This window comes from Tenrec ecaudatus, chromosome 2 (genome assembly GCF_050624435.1).
Source record: "Tenrec ecaudatus isolate mTenEca1 chromosome 2, mTenEca1.hap1, whole genome shotgun sequence".
Taxonomy (NCBI): domain Eukaryota; kingdom Metazoa; phylum Chordata; class Mammalia; order Afrosoricida; family Tenrecidae; genus Tenrec; species Tenrec ecaudatus.
In genome coordinates, this window is record NC_134531.1 from 134,479,147 (window position 1) to 134,502,522 (window position 23,376).

Here is a 23,376-nt window from a genome sequence, read left to right on the forward strand (position 1 = left end):
GATGGGGGCACCAAATAACGATCTCAAACGGAAAACCAAATTCTTCCCATTCCTCCACTTGGGACAAAGCCGATACCTAAGCATCGCTCATTCACACGCTGGGAGTCAGAACAGGAGGGGAAACACAAACCTGCCTATCACATGTGCGCCTGTTTTAGCAGGGCCAGGTCAGCTTTGCTGGCTCCGTGCTACAGAGAGAGGAAAATGAAGTAATGCGCCTGCCCGCAGGTGACTCAATTTGGGGCACTCACTTGGGAACAGTCACGGCAGCTTCTGGCAGCTTTCCCCAAAGAATAAAGTCCCCCAAATGGTAGATGCCGGCTCTGTATGAAGAGATACGAAGTACAGCAGAAATTTGCTTTTCGGATTCTATACATTGTAATTGGAGCGCCGTCTTACTAGCGCCCCATCAATGTGTGGGTGGTAAAGGGAGGAAAGTGGGGCAGGGTGCCGCTTTGTCCTCGCGTGTTGACGTGTCATTCCGAAAGTGGCTTCTGCTGCAGCGGGGTGTCAGGTGTCCGGCAGAGCCTCCCTGGGGCTCATTAATGATGGACGAGTTCAGCTGGAGCAGCTTCGCAGGTCTCTGTTTTCCGCTGTAGGCGAGCAGAGGCATGGATCTCTCCGTTTTGCCAAACAACAACCACCCTGACAAATTCCTGCAGCTGGAGGTCGAGTCCTTAACGAGGAGCTCCGGGCTCGCGAGGCTTCCAGGCAGGAGTCCCCCTGACGCCCAGCAGTGGCAAAATCTAGTCTACTCACAGGTAAGATCTGGGCCCCAGAGCAATGGGGGCGAGTCTTTTTCTTCCTCTTTATCTGCCTTTCTATTATCTAGGGGAGAAAGAAGGCTTCAGGGCCAGCGCCCAGGCTGCATGTGACGTTCCTCCAACATAGAGAAGACCTTTCTTTCTTTCAAGCAGGAGCCTCTCTCTATTCTGTCTGTAAAAGGGAGGAATTCGCCCCTCTGCTCATTCCGTCCTTTTCTCCTGCTCCCATCCTTGGGGCCTTGCTCTTCATTTCACTTCCTCCCTTCAGAACAGTTCAAAATCAGTTGTTTCGTTTGCAAATTAAACTTTATGGAAACAAGCAAGCACACCGCCTGCCTCTGTCTTTGGGGCAGTTTAGGCATTGGGAGCTCATTCCTTGTCTTCTGTAGCAGCGAGCAGGCTCCCCTGAACTCAGTACGCACCCTCTCCTCTCATAGGCGTTCACTGTCATCCAGCCCATCGCGCTCCATCGCGGCCCTCTAGGACGCAGACCTGCCCCTGTGGGTCTCTGACACAGCGACTCTTTAAGATTAGAACGCCCCATCAGTCTCCCTCGTTTCATACAGGGAAGAGAAGGTTTGGGTGCGAAAGCAATGGAAACTTAATGATTTCATCTTTAAGAAAAGAAAATACAGGCGACTCAACTCTGGAAGGACGCCCGGTGGCACAGCGCATTAAACATCGGGCTGCCAATCCCAGGTGACCAGTGTGAGGCCACCTGCCACTCTTCCTGAGACCATGGTAGAGTCTGCTCTCATAAAGATTTGCCTTCCTGGAAACCCTGTGAAACAGTTCTACTGTGATAGAGTCACAATGAGTCAGAATCCTCTTGATAACAGTGGGTTTGGTTTGGGGGCTCCACTATTGAAAAGTGGCCCCCGATTAATGTGTTCGTATTTTCCACAGGGCGTCCAGGTGGACAAGACATATCAATCCGACCCTTAACCCACGGCAGGCTTTACATCTTGTCTTCTTGGGGCTTGTTCTTGCTGAGCAGAGGAGCAGCATAAAACCGTGATGAGCCCCATGTGCTGGAATAAACATAAAAGCCCTGACTATTCACAGATAATGAGATGGGAATTATCTTTGTTTTAAGACTAGCAGACTAATGGGGTTAAGGGTGAGTCAATTCCGAAACAGGAAGAGGCATTTCATTTCAGAACAGATGTGATTGACCTACAAACCCCTGCAAGTCGTTAAATCCTTTGGAGCGGTTCATATTCCCTGGACAGAAATTTGTTTTCTTTTAAGAAACAGTTGCTACTCATGAATCTTGGTGTAAAGTGAATGTTTTGTGGTGTATTTGTGGGCTCCCCAGGGACCTTAATCATGAGGTCATTCAAAATCAAGTGCATTCAATGCTTATGTAAGTGTCTCCTCCATCTATGAGGATTTTAATTCGTTTCCATGGTAAAGCAGCCTATTAAGACAAGTGGCTCTTTGTGAATTTTACACCCTTCCCTTATGTAATCCTCAAAACTCTTCTACGTTTCCTTATTCCCTGGTTTGCTGTTGGTGGGGTGTTGTTTTTTGTTTTTTTTTTTTCATTTTAAGTGGAACGACATTTCTCCTTTTTCTTATTGTTTATATCATGGATAAAAGGATTCAAAAATCAACTCAGAAAACCTTGGCTCTCCTATGTTATGAAGTTTAGTCTAAGAAAGCATATCCAATACATTCTTTTGAGGCTGGAACACGTCCCCCTATCATCCTTGGTTTGGTACTGGAATTGACCTATTTCCTTCATGTGGAACTTCACTTTATAACTTTCTTGACTTATGCTCTGAAATCTGAAATAAAGGCAAAACAATTTAAAGTCCTCTTTCCCTAACTGCCCTAGTTTGTTGAAATGGTCTTTCAAGAAAAAAATAAGAAGGTAAAAATCTGCTCGTGTATCTTGGAATGAAACTATTAGTGATAGACATTTTCAAATAAACTTGTTGACAAAAAGAAATGTGAAATGAGTGAAGAATAGTAAATTGCCAATTTAGTATCCAAATTGTGTGTGGGAGTAGTATGTCAATAAATAATTATCTATCCTTGGGTGAATCTTAAGATCTAGAGTGATATATTCATTGGATAAAAAGAGAGTCCTGAAATATGTGAACATCTGAACGTTTTAAGTAGTTGCAACCATACCTGGGAGAACACACGAAAGGCACCATATGTTAAGTGTTAGGGGTGCATAGGATGGCAGCAGTTAACTGGCTGTTACTTTAATGCTTGACTTTGTAGGGGAGACTTTAAGCCGATAGGAAATGTTTGGAACAAAGAGATAAGAAACTTGATGCCTAGTCTCAAATCCCCAGTAAGTCCATTTAAGTCACGTACCGTGATCCTTAATCTGTCCATACCACCGTATTTCTACTTGCAAACGGAGTCGAATACTCATTCTACATACTACTTAGGCGTGAGCAAGAACACAAAAAATATGAGGGAAAAGCAACTGAGCGTCAAGGGTTTCCTGCAAGAGGGCAAGAAATGTGTACTGTGTAAATATCCTTATGTACCAGTGTTCCAAAGTTGATGATGTGTTTCTCACAGTATAATTTGGAAAATAGTAGATTCTATCACTTTCACTTTCTGAATTCGGTTGTGAATGGAGATGGGCGGTGGGGCATTAGGAGAAGAGCCACAGGCACAATACATCTGTCAAGTTGTGTGGCTCCACCAGGGATTAGCTGTGACTCACTCCAACTCACAGCCATTGAGTCCGTGCTGACATTTCAAATCACAGGAAATCCACACACACTTCAGAATTCTGTCAACTGACCCACCACTGATAGGTTTCCTTACCACCATGACCTCCAATTCAGTGGTAGAACAGAGACTGTAGAACACCAAATATAAGATTTTTTGAATATATGTATCATAATTACATAAGTAATTTTTTTCATTTATTTTTTAACCTTCAGAGGTAATTATCTAAATTATTCTTTAGGACATAAGCAATGATGTTCTCAGGGATGCCAGAGGACTCAAAAATAGTTTCAGGGTGATGGCACCGTTTCTTTTGTTCTTCGGTGCTATTGAGTTGGCTCCCACTCAAAATAAACCTTTGGGGAACAGAATGACCCACCACCCAGTCCTGCACAGTCTTCACAAGTGTTATCTTTGAGCTGATTTTTGTTGTCTGTCCATCTGGTCAAGGGTCTTTCCTCTTATGACATGAGTCATGACATTCTTCTCCAGGGTCTGGTCTCCCCGGATAACGTGTCCAAAGGAAATGATCTGAAGTCTCACCACCCTCACTTCTAAGGAGTGTTCTGGGTGTACTTCCTTTCGAGACAGATTTACCTCTTCTCCTGACAGCCCATAGCACTTGCAATTCTCTTCGCCAATGCTGTAATTCAATTGCTTGATTTTTTTCCTTCAGTCTTCCTTATTCATTGCCCAATTCTCACATGATTAAGAATTAAAATTGTGATGACTTGAATCCAGTGTATTTTAGTCTTCAAAGTGATATATTCCCTCTTTAACCTTTTAAACCGCTCTTGATCAAGAGATTTGCCTAGTACAATGCTTCCTTTGACTCCTTGCTGCTGTTTCCATGAGTGTTGATTGTGGATCCAAGCAAAATTAAATCCTTGCCAACTTCACATTTTCTCTGTTTGCCATAATGTTGCTCATTGGTTCAGTTGTAAGGATTCTAGTTTTCTTTCCATTGAGTTGTAATCCATACTGAAGGTTGCGTAGTCTCTGATCTTCATTAATAAATGTTTCAAAATTGCTTGGCTTCTAGCAAGCAAACTTGTATTATCTACATATCACAGATTGTTAATGAGCCTTCCTCCAATCTTGATACTTCATTCTGCTTCCTATAGTCCACCTTCCCCAAGTATTTGCTCTACCCACCGCATCCTCGTGTTCTGTTTGAATGATGGCCTCTTGATTTATATAGAGGTTCTGCAAGAGCACAATTAAGTGTTCTGGACTTTTCCATATTATTTTCCCTCTCTTTTCCATATTATTCATCATTTATTTTGATCCATGCAGTCGAATGTCTTTGCACTGTCAACAAAGCACAAATTAACATCTTTCTGCTATGCTCTGTTTTCACTCGGGATGTTTTTGATGTAAGAAATGATGTCCTTCATTCCAAATCCTCTTTGGAATCAGGCCTGAATCTAGTATCTTCTCGTCCATGTAGTGTTGCAATCTTTAAAAACAAATTAACTTCAGCAAAACTTTACTTGCATATGATAGTAATGATATTGTTTAAGTGTTCTGCATTGTGTTTTATCATATTTCATCAGAATGGGCACAAATATTGATCTCTTCCAATCACTTAACTATGTGGATATCTTCCAAATATCTTGGCATAGAAAAGTGCTTTCAATGCTGGATTACTCTGTTGACATAATCCTGTTGATATTTCATTAAATCCCAAAGCCTTGTTTTTTACTAATGCCTTCGTTGCAGCTTGGATTTCTCTCTTCCATGCCTTCATCTCTCTCTCTATTTTTTAATTACAGGATGATTTTATTGGGGGCTCTTATAGCTCTTATAACAATCCAGACATCAATTGTATCAAGCATATATGTACATATGCTGCCATTATTATTTTCTAGACATTTACTTTCTATTTGAGCCCTTGGTATCAGCTCTTCTTTTTCCCACCCCTCCCCCTCCCACCCTTGTGACTCCTTGATGAATTATATATTATTATTGTTTTCATATTCTTACACTGACCACTGTCTGTCTCCCTTCTCCCACAGTTTCTGTTGTTCATCCCTCCAGGTGGGGAGGGGGTGTAGTTTTGTGTCCATCAATAGGATCATTTCCCCCTTCCTCCCTACTCTCCCCAACTTTCCCCTACCCTCTGGTATCACCACTCCCATTCCTGTTCCTGGCTTACATGTGCTACGAGCTCTTATCTGTACGTGTGTAATTGCTCCCATCGAGCCCACAGTGAAAGGCAGGATTTGGGTCAGGACCTGTCTTCTTCCATCTTCTTTTTTTTTTAAACCAAGCAACAATATGCAACAAAACAACAGCAACAACAGACCACTGACAAAGAACAAAACAAAACACAACAATAAAGAAAAGCTTGTAGTTAGTTCAAGGAGTGTGTTGGCCTTTAGGAATGTTTTCCAGTCCAGTCTATTGGGGCACCAAGACCTGGCCCCAAAGTCCAGCTTCATCATTCCCTGGGGACCTTGCCGCTCCATTCCCTTGCTGTTCCGCTGCACTCCCCCAGTGCTTTGCTCGGTGTGGTAGGATCAGGTCAGGTGCAATTCCCACACTGTTTCTCCGGTGCTGTCCCTCGCAGGGCCATGGGTCAGTGAGGGGTGTCATGTCTCAAAGTGGGGCCGGCCATGTGGTCCTCTCTGTGGACTGGCTGCTCTAATTCGGTCACCGTCCTCAAGGCCTGGTGGGCCAGGAAGTGCTCTACTCTCTCTTCCTCCCCCTTCATCTCCCATGTGCTCCCATCAGATATGACCCTCTCCTGGAGCTGCAGATTAAATGCCGCCCTTTGAAATAAATTCTTCTTGGGGGGGAGGGACTGCCCCTCCCCCATCTTCTTTTTATGCTGCCTACATTTTCATATTTTGTCCATAGAATCTTCTATAATGCAACTCCAGGCTTGACTTTTTTTCTCCCAGTTCCTTTAGCCCCAGAAATACTGAACATATTTTTCCACTTTGCTTTTCTAACTCCATGTCTTTGCACGTTTCAGTAAAATGCATTTTTTGTCTTCTTGAGTTGCCTTTTGAAATTTTCTGTTCAGTTTTTACTGCATTATTTCTTTCATTGCTAAAGCTAATCTATATTCAAGAGCAAATTTCCGAGTCACTTCTGTCTCGACTTTGGTCTTTTGTCCCCTTTCCTGTCTTCTTAATGTCCTTTTCATTTCTTTTTGTGGGATGTTCTTGATGTCACCCCACAGCTTTGCAGTTATCAGTCTTTAATGCTTCAAAGTTGTTCTTGAGATGGTTCCCGTGAGCGATTGATGGTCTGTTCGGTGGTAACCCCTGGCCTTGTTCTAGGGGATAACACTGGGAGTAGCCAATTTGATGACGATGTATTCTATCTAGTGAGGTCCGTGTGCATAGTTGCTGTTTATGTTCCTGAGAAAAGGCATTTGCGGCAAAGAACTCCTTGGTCTTGCAAAACTATCACACAATCTCCAGCTCATTTGTTGCTTATTTTTAAAAATAATTTTATTGGTACATCATACATTCAGTAGTTTAATCTCCATCTTCATTTCTGTCACCACGCCCATATTTTCCAGCTCCGGTCCTTTTGCTAAAGAGTCCTGATGGACTTTCATCCAGAAAGATCAGCACTGTGAACCATCAACTGCTCCCTGAGAGAAAGAGGAGGATTTCTGTTTCCATAAACATGTCCCGCCCGGAAAATCCACAGGCACAGTTCTACTCTGTCCTACAGAGTAGCTATGAGGCAGTATCTACTCAAAGGGTTGATTTTGACTCAATGAATTTGATTTCGATTTGGTTCCTCCCTTTGTTTCCAACTTTTCCATTCCAATCACAAGTAATTATTAATGCATTCTGATTGCATGTTTGATCAATTTCAAACTGATGTATTTAAGAGAATTCTTCATCATTGGCTTTCATGGTTGGTGTATAAATTTGAATAATAGTTGATTAACTGTCTTCTTATAGATGTATAACTATTATTCATTGAACAGAACATTTCAAATCTTGAAATTTAAGGCTTCCTATCCCAGGCAGCATTCTAATAATTCAAGATTTGGAATGTTCTTCTGTTGAGTGAAGAATATGAAGTAATTTCTCTTGAATTTGTCATTTCTGGAGTAGTAAACCATAGGGCTGTCTGCTTAGATGTGATCAATACCATTCCACTCCAGCTTATGATACCCTTGAATATTGTGGTAACTGGACATTCCTGGCTTGTGATGGAGTCAAACTTGTCAATCAAGTGCTAGCTTGATGATACCTCCTTGGGGGTGTGGCCTTTTATATGAGAGTGAGGGATTCTGGGAACTACCTCACTGCCACTTTGCCTTCTCCCTCACTGGGCCTTCATGGGGACTCTGTGTCTGGCTCCAGGGATGACCAAACCTGACCCTGACGGCTGTTAGTGCCCTGCCGTCAGGTGATGCTTCACTCACCAGCCTGTGACCTCCCTTCCTGGTTCCTGCTTCACCTTTTGGTGTGAGCTAAGTGAATCTAAAGAGGGCTTGCATTGGACCCTGGCTGGCATTGGACCCAGAGACTTGAGTTGAATTGGGCAGTGACACCATCTTGATGTACAATTGCTTCTTGATATAAAAATCGTTCTTGTACGGAGATCCGTGTCACTGGATTTGTTTCCCTACACAGCCTGGCCTAACACAAATACTGATCTTTACGCATTCTATTTTATTTTTTATGACTTACAAATTTCCTGTTCCGTATTTGTACTCCCCATTCCAATTATTAATGGATATTTTCAGATGTTTCTTCTCATTCCTCTGTTTCTACTCATTTTGTTCATGTCTCATTAGCAAGTAAGGGTCCCCAAAGCTTTGCTCTATCCATTAAGTCTAAGTAGACAGCTCAGCCCTTCCCCAGTGGCACTTTCAGTGTCTTCCAAACCTCAGGGGCTGGCCGTCCAGCACTCTATGAAACACCACTCTGCTGCTGGTCATAATGTCTCCATGATGAGTTCCTCAGAAATGTGTTGCCTATTCCTTCTTTCCAGTCTGGTCTCCTCTGGATGATCAGAGCAGTATATTTTCTGATTCTTCTATACTTGTCTACCTTCTTCTTACATTTTTCACTAGAGAAATAAGGAGATTTCAAAATAAATTTCATCTCAGTTCAATGAATAAACTTTAACCCAAATCTAATGCTTTTGGTTATTAAAAGTATTTGTTCATGAATCTGATGCAGGTATTTAGAATTGTATTCTAAATAGATCGGCTACCTTATTTGTGCAAAGGGCTGTTGAAAGGGAAAAGCTGGCTTTTTAAAGTTTAAATGAAAAAATATGTTTTAGCAAATATTGTGGTAGACCCTTTCCTTTTTTCCAGATTAGCAGTTAGATTTCAGATTCTTTTCAGACCAACCTCTTTGTGAAAGCTTTATGTGACTTCCGTTACATCTGTTTCAGGACCCGGGAGATTCTAAACTAATTATCAAATGGAACAAAACACCAAGAGACTAACAACCAAACTCCAAACTCATTACCATCCAGTCAATGCTCGCATAGCGAGCCCTGTGGGTTTCAGAGTCTGTTTATGGGAGTAGAAAGCCCTATCTTTCTCTCAAGAAGCTGGTGGTGGTTTCCAACTATCAAACAAGCCGATCAAAGCCCAACGCATAACCACTACACCACCAAGACTAAAAACTGTTGGGTTTTTTTTTCTTCCATTTACTTCAAAACAAGGCCATTTATTATTTTATTTTACTTCCTGTTTTTATTTATTATTCAAATTTCCTTTCTCACCAAGTCTATAAACTTTTTTCCTCTCAATTTTTCATATCTTTTCTCCCTTAATGGTGGTGGTGTTTGCTTGTTTGTGGATAATTGTATTCCTCAATTATCTCTCTGAATAGCCACAGTGACTCTGTGGTTAGTGCTTCACCTCTAAGTGAACGTTCACAGTTTGACCTCAGCAGCTGCTCGGTGGGTAAAGATAGTGCCCTGGGGGCAGCTCTACTTGTTCCTGTAGGGTTGCCACAAGGTGGAACCAACTCAATAGCAAGGGAGATTATATTTCTGAACATATAGGTCATAACTTCTCCAAGAATAGCTCTCTTCCCAAAATTCCATTATTTTGAAAGGAGTTAATCCTGCAAATAGAGTATTCCCTTATTTTTAAGCTTACCCTTGGATAGATGTTATAGGACTTAGTAGATGCTTAAATCATTATTTAGGTAAGAAATTGAGGAATGTTACCTAGTTGCTTCGGGTTTAAATTAAAAATGTCAGAATATGATATACTAAGTTATGCTAAATGTATGTCTCCCTGCCACCAAGTCGGCTCCTACTCATAACAACCCTATAGAACAGGGTAGCACTTCTGAGTTTCTGAGACTGTAACTCTTTGTGAGAGTAGAAAGTCCTGTCACGAAATTCCCAACAGGGCCAGAGACCTGAACTTGGATGATATACTGACAGAAGCAACACCAAAATTGTTCATGATTAACACGCTCAGACTAACTTCAAATGTCTCTGGCACAAAGCCCATGTCCAGAGGTCACATGTGTTACATAGCCTTGTGTGAGGTGCTAAGGCCTTGATTACTGGCTGGGCAAGGCCAGTGAGAACAGTAAAGAATGGACCACGCCAGACCATGGAGGCCCATGGACTTTATTTAAATTTTATATTTTATCTTGAACATCTTGATGAGTCAGGGAAGAATTTTAAGCAAGACCATAAAATATCTGTATTTTGTGACAATCACCATGTTGGTAATTTTGAAAGTAGAATGATGGTGTTCAATGGGGAGCTGATTTTCAGGAAGTTTGCCTGATAACATATAAGCACTCAAAATATAAACAAAAGATGTCATTTGCATTATGATCATGGTGGGGATTACACTGTTTGTATAGATAACATGGGGAACCATGGAGATCTCAAAGACCTAGTTTTTATCAGTCCATGAATATGATATATCATTCCATTTACATAATTGCTCACAGGGCCTTCAGTTATGTCTTGTAATTTTCACATGAGTTTTTCATATAATCTATTAGGTTTATATATAAACACTTCTGGAAATATTGCTCCCACTGATAGAATCTTTCAAATTATGTTTGTAAATATTATTGCTTATGTATTGTATTATCACATGTTGATTTCAATCTAGGAAAGGAGGTTGAAATTTCTTATTTTTACTATGAATTTCTTATATTCTCTGTCTAGATAATATTTGTATTTGTCTCATTATTTATAATTTATTTACCTTGTCTTATTATTACATTACTTAGTGTTTCCATTGTAGTATTAAATACACATAATGAGTGATAATATATCTTTCTCTTAATTCTGCACCTAAAATAAATGGTTCCAAAATTTTGAGTCCTGAACGTTTTTGGCAGGTCCATATAATTAATTGAATGAAATCTCATACTATTTTTCATTTGCTAAGTGAATTTACCATGAACATGTGTGAGTCTGTTAATCTGCGTAGACTAGAGAAACAAATTCATAAACACTCGTCTGTATATAAGAAAGAGGTTTATATGCAAGAACAATTGAATATTGAGAAAATGTCCCAGCCCAGTCCAGATCCAGTTCTTAAGTCAAATAGTAGCCCATATGTCCGATACCAATCTATAAAGTCCTCTTCAGATTCACAAAATATATGTAATGATGCCAAATTCAGGAGGATCACAGGCCAGTGGGTGGAAAGTCTCATGGCACCAATGGCATTGTAAGCATCTCAGTGCTCGCAGGGGTCTCTACGTGGCTTCACCGTCTCCAGAGGTCTGGTTGCATCAGGGTAGGTCCATGTGGCTTCTCCAGCTCCAAGGGCATAGCACCATGTGTCTTGTCAGTGCAGTGTCTCTTGGGAAGTGATCAGAGAAAGAGAAGTGTCTCCTGCTTCCAAGAAGGAAATACAGGAGTTCCCAGAATTCTCAGAAGAAAGCCACATCCACACAGGCCTCAATGGTTATATCTTGATTGACAAGCCAGACTCCACCCCTTCACTCATAATCCTCTCAAATTACACCAGATTATGTAACTACCACAATGAGCATGATAAAAAATATATTTATGAATTTATTGTAGAAAAACCCTTATTGATTATGTTAATATGGTGAGTTATATGAATAGGTCTTCGAGAAAATAGTATGGATGTCATATCTGACCTCCTTTTGGTATACAAGAGAAGAGGAGAATCTATCTCCACACAAGCCCAAGGCCGATTATCGCAGGAACAGGGCAGACATGCCTCCATGGCAAATTATCATGGTTATGGGAATTATTAGGGAATTTAACAAGTTAACACAAATCAGAATCATAAAATATTGAGGATAAAGTCTTTGGTCCACTGCTTGCCTGTTCTTAACCAGAAGTTAAGTTTCTCTCTCTCTCTCTCTCTCTGGCCTTCAGCTCTGGGTCATAAGCTCTTATGGCTTCTGCTTCAGTGGGCCAAAAAGTCCATCCCCTGCTGTGTTTTACAGTCTCAAAGTCTTGGCACTGCTTCTCTGCTTTGTCTCACAGTCTCCTTGCCTCAGCCTCTGATCTCAGTGTAACATACCCTCCACTGTCTGCCAATCCAAGGAGGTGTTGTAAACATGCTCTGCTAGTGGTTCTTCTCCTTTGATGGTCCCACATATTCTCTCTTTCTACTTCAACATGCCTCATTATTATAACCAAGAAATGGCAAAATTGACTATCCTCCACAGTCCTCCACACCTTGTTTGCATGATCTTATCCACACACTGTGTAGGAATTAGAGGAATCTATAGAAGATGCATATTAGGAAATTTAATTCCACCACAATCTTCTCATATGCAAATTCAAGTTGGCACTGAAAAAAATTTAAAACTAGTCCACTAGAGCCAAAATGCAACCCTGAGTCTATCCCATCTGAATTTGGAGAACATCTCAAGAACATATTTGATGCATTGAACACTAATGAAAGCAGGCCTGATGAGTTTGGGGATGACATCAAGAACACCATACATGAAGAAAGCAGGTCATTAAAAAGACAGGAAACAATGAAAATATCAAAGTGCATGTCAGAAGAGACCCTGAAACGTGCTTTTAATCATAGAGTAACCAAAGCAAAGGGAAGAACGGGTGAAGTCAAAGAGCTGCCCAGATTTCACAGGGAAGCTCAAGAAGACAAAGTAAACTATTATAATGGAATGTTCAGACTTAGAAAATCAAAATGGAAAAACCTGCTCCGCATATCTTAAACCAGTGGTTCTCAAACTGTGGGTCGTAGAATGACCCTTTCACAGGGATCACCTGATTCATAACAGTAGCAAAATGACAGTTATGAAGTAGCAACAAAAATAATTTTATGGTTGGGGGGTCACCACAACATAAGGAACTGTATTAAAGGGCCACGGCATTAGGAAGGTTGAGAACACTGTAATTGAAAGAAATCAAGAAAAAGTTCATGCTTCAAGTTGCAATATTGAGAGATTCCATGGGAGAAATATTGATCGATGCAGGAAGCATCAAAATGAGATGGAAAGAAAACACAGAGTCGCTGTACCAAAAAGAACGAGTCAACATTCCACCATTTCAGGATGTAGCATATGATTAAGAACCAGTGATGTTAAAGGAAGAAGTTTGAGCTGTTTTGAAGGAAGGCATCAACCAAAAGCAAGGCTCCAGGAATTGATGGAGGATCAACTGAAGTGTTTCAACCAGCTAATGAAGCACTGGAAGCACTCACTCATCTATGCCAGAAAATTTGGAAGACAGCTAATTTATTAGGAACGGGAGAAAATAAGTCAAAGATTTTTGATAGGGGTTTTGGGGATTAAACCTGAGTTTCATCAGGCATTTATCTCAATCTATGTGCTAAATACTCATGAAAAATAAATGGATTTGCTGAGCATTGATAGTCAAGAGTCAGCCAGGCAGTCTCGGCTAGTCTACCATTCTACATGTTAGCTTCCCCTATCGAGAACAAGCACACCCTCTGCCCAGAAGAAACAACCCAAGGTTAACCTAGCTGCGTTTCTCAATTTTCCTCCTTCCCTGGATTGTCCTATAGGCTCCTTAGAATGGAAATAGAAACACTACAAGAAAGTTTTCCTTTGTGTCTGAGAAACATAAGAGGTACGGTAGTCATGAATCTAAAGCAAAGCAAAGACCCCACTGGTAATACAGTCTGTGTCCTTTCTTTAAAGTCGCGAAGGCTGATCAAGACTCTGACTCTGCTTTTCCGGAGCACTCCATGACGCCTTGTTTGCCAGGCCCCTCCCAGGAGACACTGCTTTTGCGTCCTTCCACAGGGGGCGCTATCTGCAGTGGACCCTCCTTCAAGGCTGTGCAGCCCTCAAAGTGGGCTTCGGGCTAGTTGAAGGCCGAGGAGTTGAGCTTTATTTTGTTTTCCTTCCTTCTTTCTTTCTTTCTTTCTTTCTTTCTTTCTTTCTTTCTTTCTTTCTTTCTTTCTTTCTTTCTTTCTATCAAGCTTTTGAGGTCTAAGCTCATGGTTTCTTTGGTAGTCTATCTTCCCACAAAACATTACTGACTGTTTGTGAATGTGATATAATCTATTTAATTTTAGTCAATTCCATACATCAGTAAAGATCTTCCATGTTCTTTGGGAAGTAAAGGTCTCTAATCTGATCTGGTGCTTTGTTTTTCTACCCTCAATTCCATCTCTTTTGGTCAGTGTTGACAAACTGGAGACTACTTGCAATAATAGTTATGAAACCATACCCTTAAGAAGATCTTTGTTTTGAGAGATTTTATTCACTTCAGAATTTTCTTGGACATTTTTGCTTAACACAGTTTTGTTTTGTTTTGTACGTTTACATCACAGTCGGAGGGGGTCTAGAAACAGATTTTGATGCTACTAGTCCCCAATTTTCTAGACTTTCATTTCAGCTGGCTAGTTGTCCATTCCTTTTGCTGTCCTCTTTCTTATCATACACCGAGCCTGGAAATATCATTGTAAGATCTGAGCATGTTCAAGCAGCGCTCTTAGAGCTACATGTGATATACATTGCAAATGCCCACGGTGAGTTTTACCACATGTGCTTTTGACAAGGAACCTGGGTGGGGCAGGGGGTTAGGCACCGCACAAGCTGCTAACTGCGCAAGGTTGGTGATTCAAACCCACCAAATGGTCTGTGGGAAAAGATGAGGCTGTTTACACACATAAAGCTGTTCAGCGTGAAGCCTTATATTGGGTCCCTGTGAGTCAGAATGGACTTAGTGGCAGTGGGCTTGCTTAAGATAAATGACCTTTGTTTTATCTTTGGACATTATAGTTATCACAATGCACTTCCTGGCTGATCAATTGGTGCCGCACCTCAGGGAAACTTCAAGATACCACTTTGTGAAGTTGGTGTTAACACAAGAGATCAACCAAAACAAATAAAAGCAAAAATTTTGCTCTGGAAAAGTCTGCGGAAGGACAAATATCATTAGGGGCAGCTGCTTTCCAACCTGTAACTCAGCTGACGTCTCCTTCCTGTGACATCTCTCTGACTGAAGAACTCTTGCTTGCGGGAGGAGAAATTCGAACAGAGTCTGTGGAAGAGTTTACAAGCCAACCTCGGGCGTGATCTCTATTACTTTTGTCCACACCTCATTGGCTAGAAAACATCAGGTTCCAATCTAGGAAATTCAGCAATTCTGTGTTCAGGAAGGGGAACCAAATACGGTGAACATTTACCTGTGTGCCGCGGTATCTAGTTCTCATGTTTTCAGTATTTACCTGGCATACTTTTTGAATCTTTGCACTCTCATTTCTGAACCTAAGTATTATAATTTAGGAAAATCTCTTATCTCTTATAATATAAACGGATTTCATTTTAAAATTGTGACCAAACAATCCCAGGCATTTAACTGGAGGGCTTAGTCCACTTCTGCTTAATGTGATTATTTCTAATGTTTTTCTTGCCACTTTTAGAGCTGCCCTGATGTTTCAACTTTGACTTATTTTCCAGTTGTCAGAAATATTTACATATTGTCCTTAGTTTTTTTTACTACAGTTTACAAGTTATTCATTCAGTTTCTAAGAAACCGGAACAAACAGTTCTAAGCTCTTGGCTGCTAACTAAAAGGTTGACATTTGAAAATGAAACAAAAAACTCTCTAGACCAGTGGTTCTCAATCTTCCTAATGCCGCTTTGGCCCTTTCATACACCTCAGGTGGTGCTGCTCCAGTCTGTGGGCGTGTCTGCATGGGGGCGGACCCACCTGGAGACTAGAGAAGAGCGGCCATAAGAAATAGGGTTTTAGGCAACCCCTGTGAAAGGGTCCTTCCACTCCCCAAGAGGGTTGCGACCCCCAGGTTGAGAACCCCTGCTCTAGGACAGTTCTGCTTTATTACATGGAGTAGATATGTCATTGATACCACTCACAACTATAGCATTTTATTTTTAAAAATATTTCTACTCTTTATTGGGAATTATTAGTTAAAATACTCTGAGAATATCTGTGTGAAATTTATTACTGAGCAGTCTTTTATTTCCCTCTTACTTTAAAACTTACAAATTGAGTGTTATTTTTATTTTACCATAAGATCAACACTTGCTTTATTTAACATTGATATATATCTGTTCTTTTTTGCTGAGTATTCCTTTTGGATCTTCATCTGTACTTGAATTTTCTTATTCTTTAAGAACTTAATAAAAAATTTCTCTCATTAATGGTCTATTCATTATATACTCTTTCATTTTTTGTTTTATAAAAAATCATTTTATTTCACTTTATTCAATTATAATTTACATATACATAAAATTTATCAATAAGGGTAAATTAACCAAATAATAATTAAGACAGAAAAGTCTAGGTAAGATTTGCAGTGTTACTTTCTTTAAACAAGAGTTTGAACACCTACATTAGTTTTGAGTACTAGATAATGAACATGATGACAGTGTTTTCTATAATTGCATTGAATTTTGCTCTGGTCTTAGAGTGGCAGTGAAGGAGAGGAAGACTCTCCCAGAGATGGATTGACACTGTGACGGCAACAGTGGGCTGAAGCACAGGAACAATTGGGAGGAAGGCACAAAAGGGGGCAGGACTTCATTTTGTTGTGTTTAAGGTCACCAGGGGAAAGAAGCAATTTGATGGCAACTAACACCAACAATAAGAATGTTCTATGTATAAGGTGGAATAGAGAGGGTGAATGAAATGTGCTTTTATATTCTTCCCTTTTTTCCTTAAAGCTATTTGAACATATTTATTAAAAGACAAATGAACCTTATTATGAAGTAATTTTGATCCTTCCATCAAATTCTTAATAAAATTATTCGATTAATTTTTCCCTTTAAATCTCTTTAAGACATAAAATTGACATGTACAGCTAAAACAAATGGAGTAATGTTCTAGGCTGAACCTCAAAACCTTAAGCATCTAGATATTAGGGCGCAAATGATATTTTAGAATATAAACAAACAAAAAGGAACACCACCATCGAGTAAATTCCAATTCACAGTGACCCTGTAGAACAGAGCAGAAATGCACCCTTGGGTTTTACACGCTGTAAATCTTGACAGGAGCCTGTAGCCCCATCTTTCTCTTCTGGAGCAGTGAGTGGACTCTCAAAGTTACCTAACCTTGTGGTTGCCAAGCCAACTCGCAGCCCTTTAGGACAGAGCCCTGATTATTTTTCTTTCTCTTATGTTTGGTTTTAGAGGGTGTGTTTTTCTTTTCACTCTCAAACTGTATTTGACTCATTTGTAGAGCTTTCTTAAGGAGACTACCATCAAAGGAGCCTGACAAGCCCAATTTATCAATGTCAAAAGAATTATCCCTCCAAAGATGATCAAACAAATCTAGCTTTCAAAAAGAAAATCAGAATTATGTGAAGCGCAGATGATCTAAATTTCATGACAAATTATTTTTTGCTCAATTCATAAACATTAATGAGGCTTTCCATCGTCATACAAATGGTAAGTCAAAATGATTTAATGTTTTACCAAGAACTTTAGTGCGATAGAGTATACATTGATATTAAGCCAATCTACAACCTATTGAAATCCAATAGATGCTCCATGATTTTCTCTAAGTATGTGAAAAATGAATACATTTCAAAAAATAGTGAAACTCACGTCCTGAACAGAAATCAAATTGCTTTATCTAGCTTTTGTTTTGCCTACCAGCTCTTTGAGATGGCAATTATATATAACATGAGTTTACCATGATAATTTTAACTCTGAATTGACTTGATGGCAGAGAGTTTAATTTTCTTTTGCTTTCTGGAGTTTTAGTTAGCTTACATAAACATATATTTAATATGGCTATGAACATCAATGTATTGATGCTCAAAGGATGACTCACAAAATAACTTTAAATTTCATTGAATGTTCTTTTTTAGAAAGGTTGAAACAAGCGTGACATATTTATGGAAAAATTACTGTACACCAATGGAATGTATCACCATTTTAAATTAATTATAAATTAATAAAATTTAATTATAAATAAACTATGAGAATAAATAACTGCAAACCTCTATTAACAATCAGAATGTGGACTGTATGAAGTATGAATCTGAGAAAATTGGAAGTCATCACAAATAAAATTGAATGCATAAGATTGATATCCTAGGTATTATGATCTCAAACGGCCATTTTGAACTGAGAAAATATGGTTCAGTATGCTGAAAATGTCTCATTCAGAGGCAATGGCTTCACATTCATCAGTAAAGAGAACACTTCAAGGTTCATATTGAAGTATTAGGAGGTTGAGTGTGTCATAATACCCCTGAGCCCACAAGTAAGATCAATGAATACTATTATTAAATATATGCAGCAGCCAATAAAACCAGGGGTGAAGAAGTTGAAGACGCCTACAAACCTCTTCAGATTGAAATCAATTAAACATGTGGTCTAAATGCATGGATAATTACTGGCACTTGGAGGGTGTCTTTCAGCAAGGAAGATTTTGTCACCTGTAAATCAAGGGTGGTTAACAAGTCTTCTATTTCTGAGGTGGCATTCATCTGCGTCTAGTCCAGATTCTCAGATTATTTGGTCAGTATCGATGTTGAACAAGGGTGGTCAAAAAATACAACCCGTGTCCACGCCTTCCCGGGTTTTAAACAATGCAGGATCCCGTTGTTCTGTTTGAACGACAGCCTGTTGGTGTGCGCACATTCTCCGTATGTGCACACTTCACGTCCTGGAATTCTAGCCTCCTCGGTGCTATCTATAGTGTGCTATGATCCACATCATCAGAATTGTACTTCATGATGTATCTTGAAATTTTCTCTTTTTATTATTGGTTGGGGTTTAATACATATATCACGTCATTTCACATTTTCTTTGTGATGATGAACGTCACGTGATCTCTCTTGAATCTGTCATTCCCAGCATGGTAAAAGATGTAATTGCCTGCTTCCAAAAGGTGTCTACCAGTGAATTTCAGCTTGCTGATGCCTAGGCTACAAATCTTTATGCATTCCACTTAGTTTTTGAGAATTCCAAACTTGCGCTTCATTCTAACTATGAATGGCTGCAGCAATAGGTTCAGATAGAGGAGGAACTGTGAGGACGGTGCGGGGCTGGCAGGGTTTCCTTCTGATGGGCGTAAGGTAACGAAGGGCCGAAGAGACTTGATGGCCCCAACAATAACAGCCGCAATGGTTGATGGATGTTCTGGGCTATTTCTTGTCTTTTGGAGCCTGCCCCACCAGCACATGAAGGTCCTGAAATGGTTTCACCACCTTGCTCCCTAAGGTGGGCTCTGAGGGAGAAGCATGTCCCAGGCATATTCTGAGCGCCTTCGAACCCAGGGAGCGCCTTTTCTGGCCTGGTGCTGACAAGATCCGGTTGCTGTTCACAGGCTTTCAGTGGGCAAGCTCCCAGAGGTGGACCGCCCCTCTCCCTAGCTTGTTCTTAGTCTGGAGCTCTACTGCACTCTGTCCTCTAGGGGCTGCTGGTATTCGAAATACTGGTGGCATCACTTCTAGCAGCACAGGGATCCCCAAGTCCCCTCAGCATGACACACACTGACAGACGAGGGCATTTTCATGCATGATCCCTTAATCGGAGTAGGACACACAAAGGCGTGATTCAATTCACCGGAGAACTAATCGTCAAATTAGATCCTAGACGCCTTTCTTCATTCCTGTTGTAATCTGTTGGAGTTCTGGGAAAGTCTCTTAGTTAAAACAAAACAACTTTTTATACGCCTCTTCACAGAAAGAGAAGAAGAAAACCGCCGTGCAACGAGTTAGAGGCTCCACTGTGGAGGTCCCTGTTGCGGATATCCCTCCGCCATCCCTGTCGTCAGCTTTGAAGAATAACCCACTGTATGGTGATGTGAGTTTGGAGGAGGCGATGGAGGAGAGAAAAAATAGTCCTTCGTGGACCATTGAGGACTATGACAGGCGCTCTCTGCATACCAATCTCTCAGGCCACCTGAAGGTACTAAGACAAAAACATCCCTTCCTTGACTTGAAGGTATAGATCACTTGACCGTGAAAGAAAACAAACAATGCCACCATTAGGATGGTGGCCGCCTGCATAAATCAGATTCTCCGGTCACAGAATCCGCAGACTTCATGGCACTTTGACCATTGACTTCCCTGCCTAACTCATTGTCAAAGTATTTTTATTTAATTGTTTGAGTTATATAATTTCAACATCTACAGGCATCTGATATGGTAGAGAGGGGAAGAAATGATGTGGCATGGAAGGAAGGTTTTTAAGTTTCATGAAAGTTAATTTGCAAGATTGGTTGTATTTTCCCTAGTTTTATGCGCATTAATAATTAAAAGATAATTGTTTATTGCATGATTATTAAAACTATTCATTGACTGCTGTCTTAGGTACTGTCCTCATATGAGGCAGCTCTCATTAAATATTTTATTTCCAAGCACAATCAGTGATTTAAGATCGTGCATTTGCATTTTGGGCATTTTCCTGTGTCTCAGTAACAAAACAAAACAAAACAAAAACATTTCAACATAAGAAAAGTATGCAATGAGCTCATTCACCCAGCTTCAACCCAGCTTCACTTATTCCTCTCCCCTCCTCCTTCATCCCCCCAGTGTTTCTTCATCACATAGGAAAACCGGAAATACCTGAAGAGCAGAGAGTCTCTCAGCTTTCTGACTGGTCTGTTCCCACCCAGCTTTGACTTGCCTCTGCTTGCACCAGGTCCAGGAAAGCCTGCGTGACCAGGGTGCTCCTCATTTACAAATGCATGCATATTCCAACCCGCATGTTTAAGCACTTAAATTTTAGTTTTTGTTTTGTGGAAGGGACAAACAGTATGCCCCCTTAAAATCCTACACACATTTCCTAGATCTCAAATTTACACTCTCTGAAAGAGTGTAATGCTCTCATAGATTTATTGCATGCCTCTCCCCTATATAAAAGATAATTCTGTGATTTTTTAGCAGGTTTCTTAATATCCAGACCACGAATAAGTCACTTTCTACTATTACCCCCAAAATGCATCAATTAATTATGCTGACATTTCTTGGCCATATCTTGGCTCCCCTTTTTTCCCCTTTGCTAATGACGTGCATGAAAGGGGGGCTATTGAGATAAATATTACTGTCCTCACCCTCAAAAAGTTCTTTCAACTGAGCAAGTCCCTTAACCATGTGCCAGAGAGAACCAGATGACCCTAACTGTGTATTGTGCTAAGAAGACTCAGAAGGGGTCACCAATCACATCGGCTTAGGAAAAGTAACTTGTTGGTAGGTGAGAGAGGTGGTTTGTGGGAGCGGGGAGGAGCACGATCAACGGCACTGGTACAGGAAAGTCAAAGCAACAGGCAGGTCCTGTTTTGCTTAAACAGGGATAATGGGAAATTAAGGCTAGAAATAAAAAGAGAGCAGCTGAAAGAATTAATTTTACCCCACCAATTGTCCGGCATTGACAATAAGAAGTTTTACTATGTTGAACAAGAATGGGAGTTTTGCTTAGAAAGTTACACTTACCCATGAACAAGTACCGATGTGTTAGACACGTAGTTTTGCTACATGCCCTCTGCTCAGACCCACCCACTCATCTGAAAGCAGGGGGTCCTCAAGTGTGACCCCAGGTCATAAAAACCAGCCACAGCCCTGGTTTGCTTGAGGGTAGCATGAGAAGCCATGACGTTTATTTTCACCAGAATTTCTTCATCTGTATTGCATATTCAACTTCTTTCATCGACAGCTTTATCTGCCCAGCATATATACTTGGACTCTAATTTATGTTCTGAATCCTTGATGGGTTAGTGGCTATGCGTTGGACTGCAATCCTCATGGCCGGCAGTTCAAAACCACCACCACCATCAGTTCTGCAAGACACAGACTGGGCTTTCTGCGGTAAACAGTGATAGTCTTAGAAAGCCCGAGGTCACTATGAGTTAGAATTAACTTGGTGGCAGTGAATTGGAGTGCTGTCACTTATGGGCTGTTAAAATTCCTGGGGTCTCTGGTCGCTCCCATCGTTCAAATGCTTATATGGACATTAAGGCTCACCTAACAAAGACCATTGTCCTTTCCCATCAATCCACTACCTGGTTTCCAGGAGCCCTGGTGGTGTCATAGGTAGGCATTCAGCTGCAAACCACATGGTCAACAGATAGAAAACACCAGCTGCTTCCCCAGAGAAAGAAGAGGCTTTCTATTCCCACAAAAAGTTATTGGGGCGGGGAATGTATGGTTGTGCTTTATACAATTGATGTATGTATATGTATGGATTGTGGTAAGAGTTGTATGAGTCCCTAATAAAATGTAAAAAAAGAAAAGGAAAAAAAAAAAGTTAGAGCCTTGGAAAGCCAGAGGGGAAGATCTACCCTGCCCTCCCAGGCTGCTCTGATTCAGAATCGACCCAATAGCAGTGAGAGCATAACCAGACTGACATGCATGGTTTATGAGGCAAAGATCCCTAATGACAACTTGGCGAGCTGCAAGGTAGATGGTTCCAATCTACCAACCACTCCATGAGGGGGGAAAAAGTATCTGCCCTAGTAAAGATTCACAGCCTCAGAAACTGCATGTGGGCTCTCTGAGTCAGCATTGACCAGAAGGCAGTTGGGTTAGGGTATTAGAAAGTAGAGTTGGGCTATTTATAAGATGGAAGAGACGATAACCAGAGTTCAATATTATGGAAACACTGCTTCGGTTTCTGACTCTCTAAAGTGAACAATTTAACAACTCAATTTAACTCTAATGAATTGTCTGAAAAACTTCCACATTGAAGCTATAGAGGTTCGTAGACAAGGTGAGACATTTGTTGCCTGTTTATGCTAATCAAGGACAGTGAGATTCATTGATTTGAGCTGCTGCCCTTAAATGGCATGTTAGTTTAAAAGCAAAACAGCAGCAGCGCATGCAGGAACACAAAATCCAGTTGCTACGGAGTCAAATTTGACTGAAGTGACCTTCTGGGTGTCAGAGCATGACTGTGCTTTATCAGGTTTTCAAAAACTGATGCGTCAGAAGCAGGTCACCAGGCCTTTGTTCCAACATGCCCCTGACTTGCCTAGATGCTGTCCTACCTTTCTGTTAGCAACCAAGTGTGTCAACCATTTACATTACACGGAGACTCCAAACCTTACCATGAAACGGTATACAGATGAGCTTCATTATTGCTGATGCTGTATTGTTCCACAATCTTAATTGATATGATTGATTAACTGATTGTCTTCTGCGTCTTTAGGAAAATCCCAACGACCTACGGTTTTGGTTGGGAGACATGTACACACCAGGGTTTGACGCCTTGTTGAAAAAAGAAGAGAAACAAGAGAAGCATTTGAGATACTTGCGTATAGGTCTGTTCTTGCTCCTTGCTGCCTGCATCTTGGTTTCCATAGTGACGATTAGTACTTTTTTCACCTAAGGAAATGACCACAGCCACATTACGTTTCTTAAAATCTTTCTAAATAAACATTTGCAGAAAAACCTGTCCATGCAGTGTACATTGCCTTGTTGGTGGTGCAAATCACTGTAACTGTAACTGTAGCACATATGAAGTGGAAGTTGCCTGCGAGAGGGGATGTTCTCTACTTTGCTCTAGGAAACCCTTCTGAGAATTCTAGAGGA

General features: G+C 40.7%; 1 protein-coding gene across 1 annotated transcript; it reads left to right on the top strand.

Annotated features, from left to right (window-relative positions):
• The first annotated feature begins 611 nt into the window (after positions 1 to 611).
• On the top strand, positions 612 to 23,173 carry MINAR2 (membrane integral NOTCH2 associated receptor 2). Its single transcript, XM_075543101.1, has 3 exons — positions 612 to 761; positions 19,532 to 19,756; positions 22,994 to 23,173. The coding sequence occupies exons 1-3, from the start codon at positions 612 to 614 to the stop codon at positions 23,171 to 23,173; spliced, it is 555 nt and encodes a 184-aa protein (XP_075399216.1).
• The last annotated feature ends 203 nt before the right edge of the window (positions 23,174 to 23,376 follow it).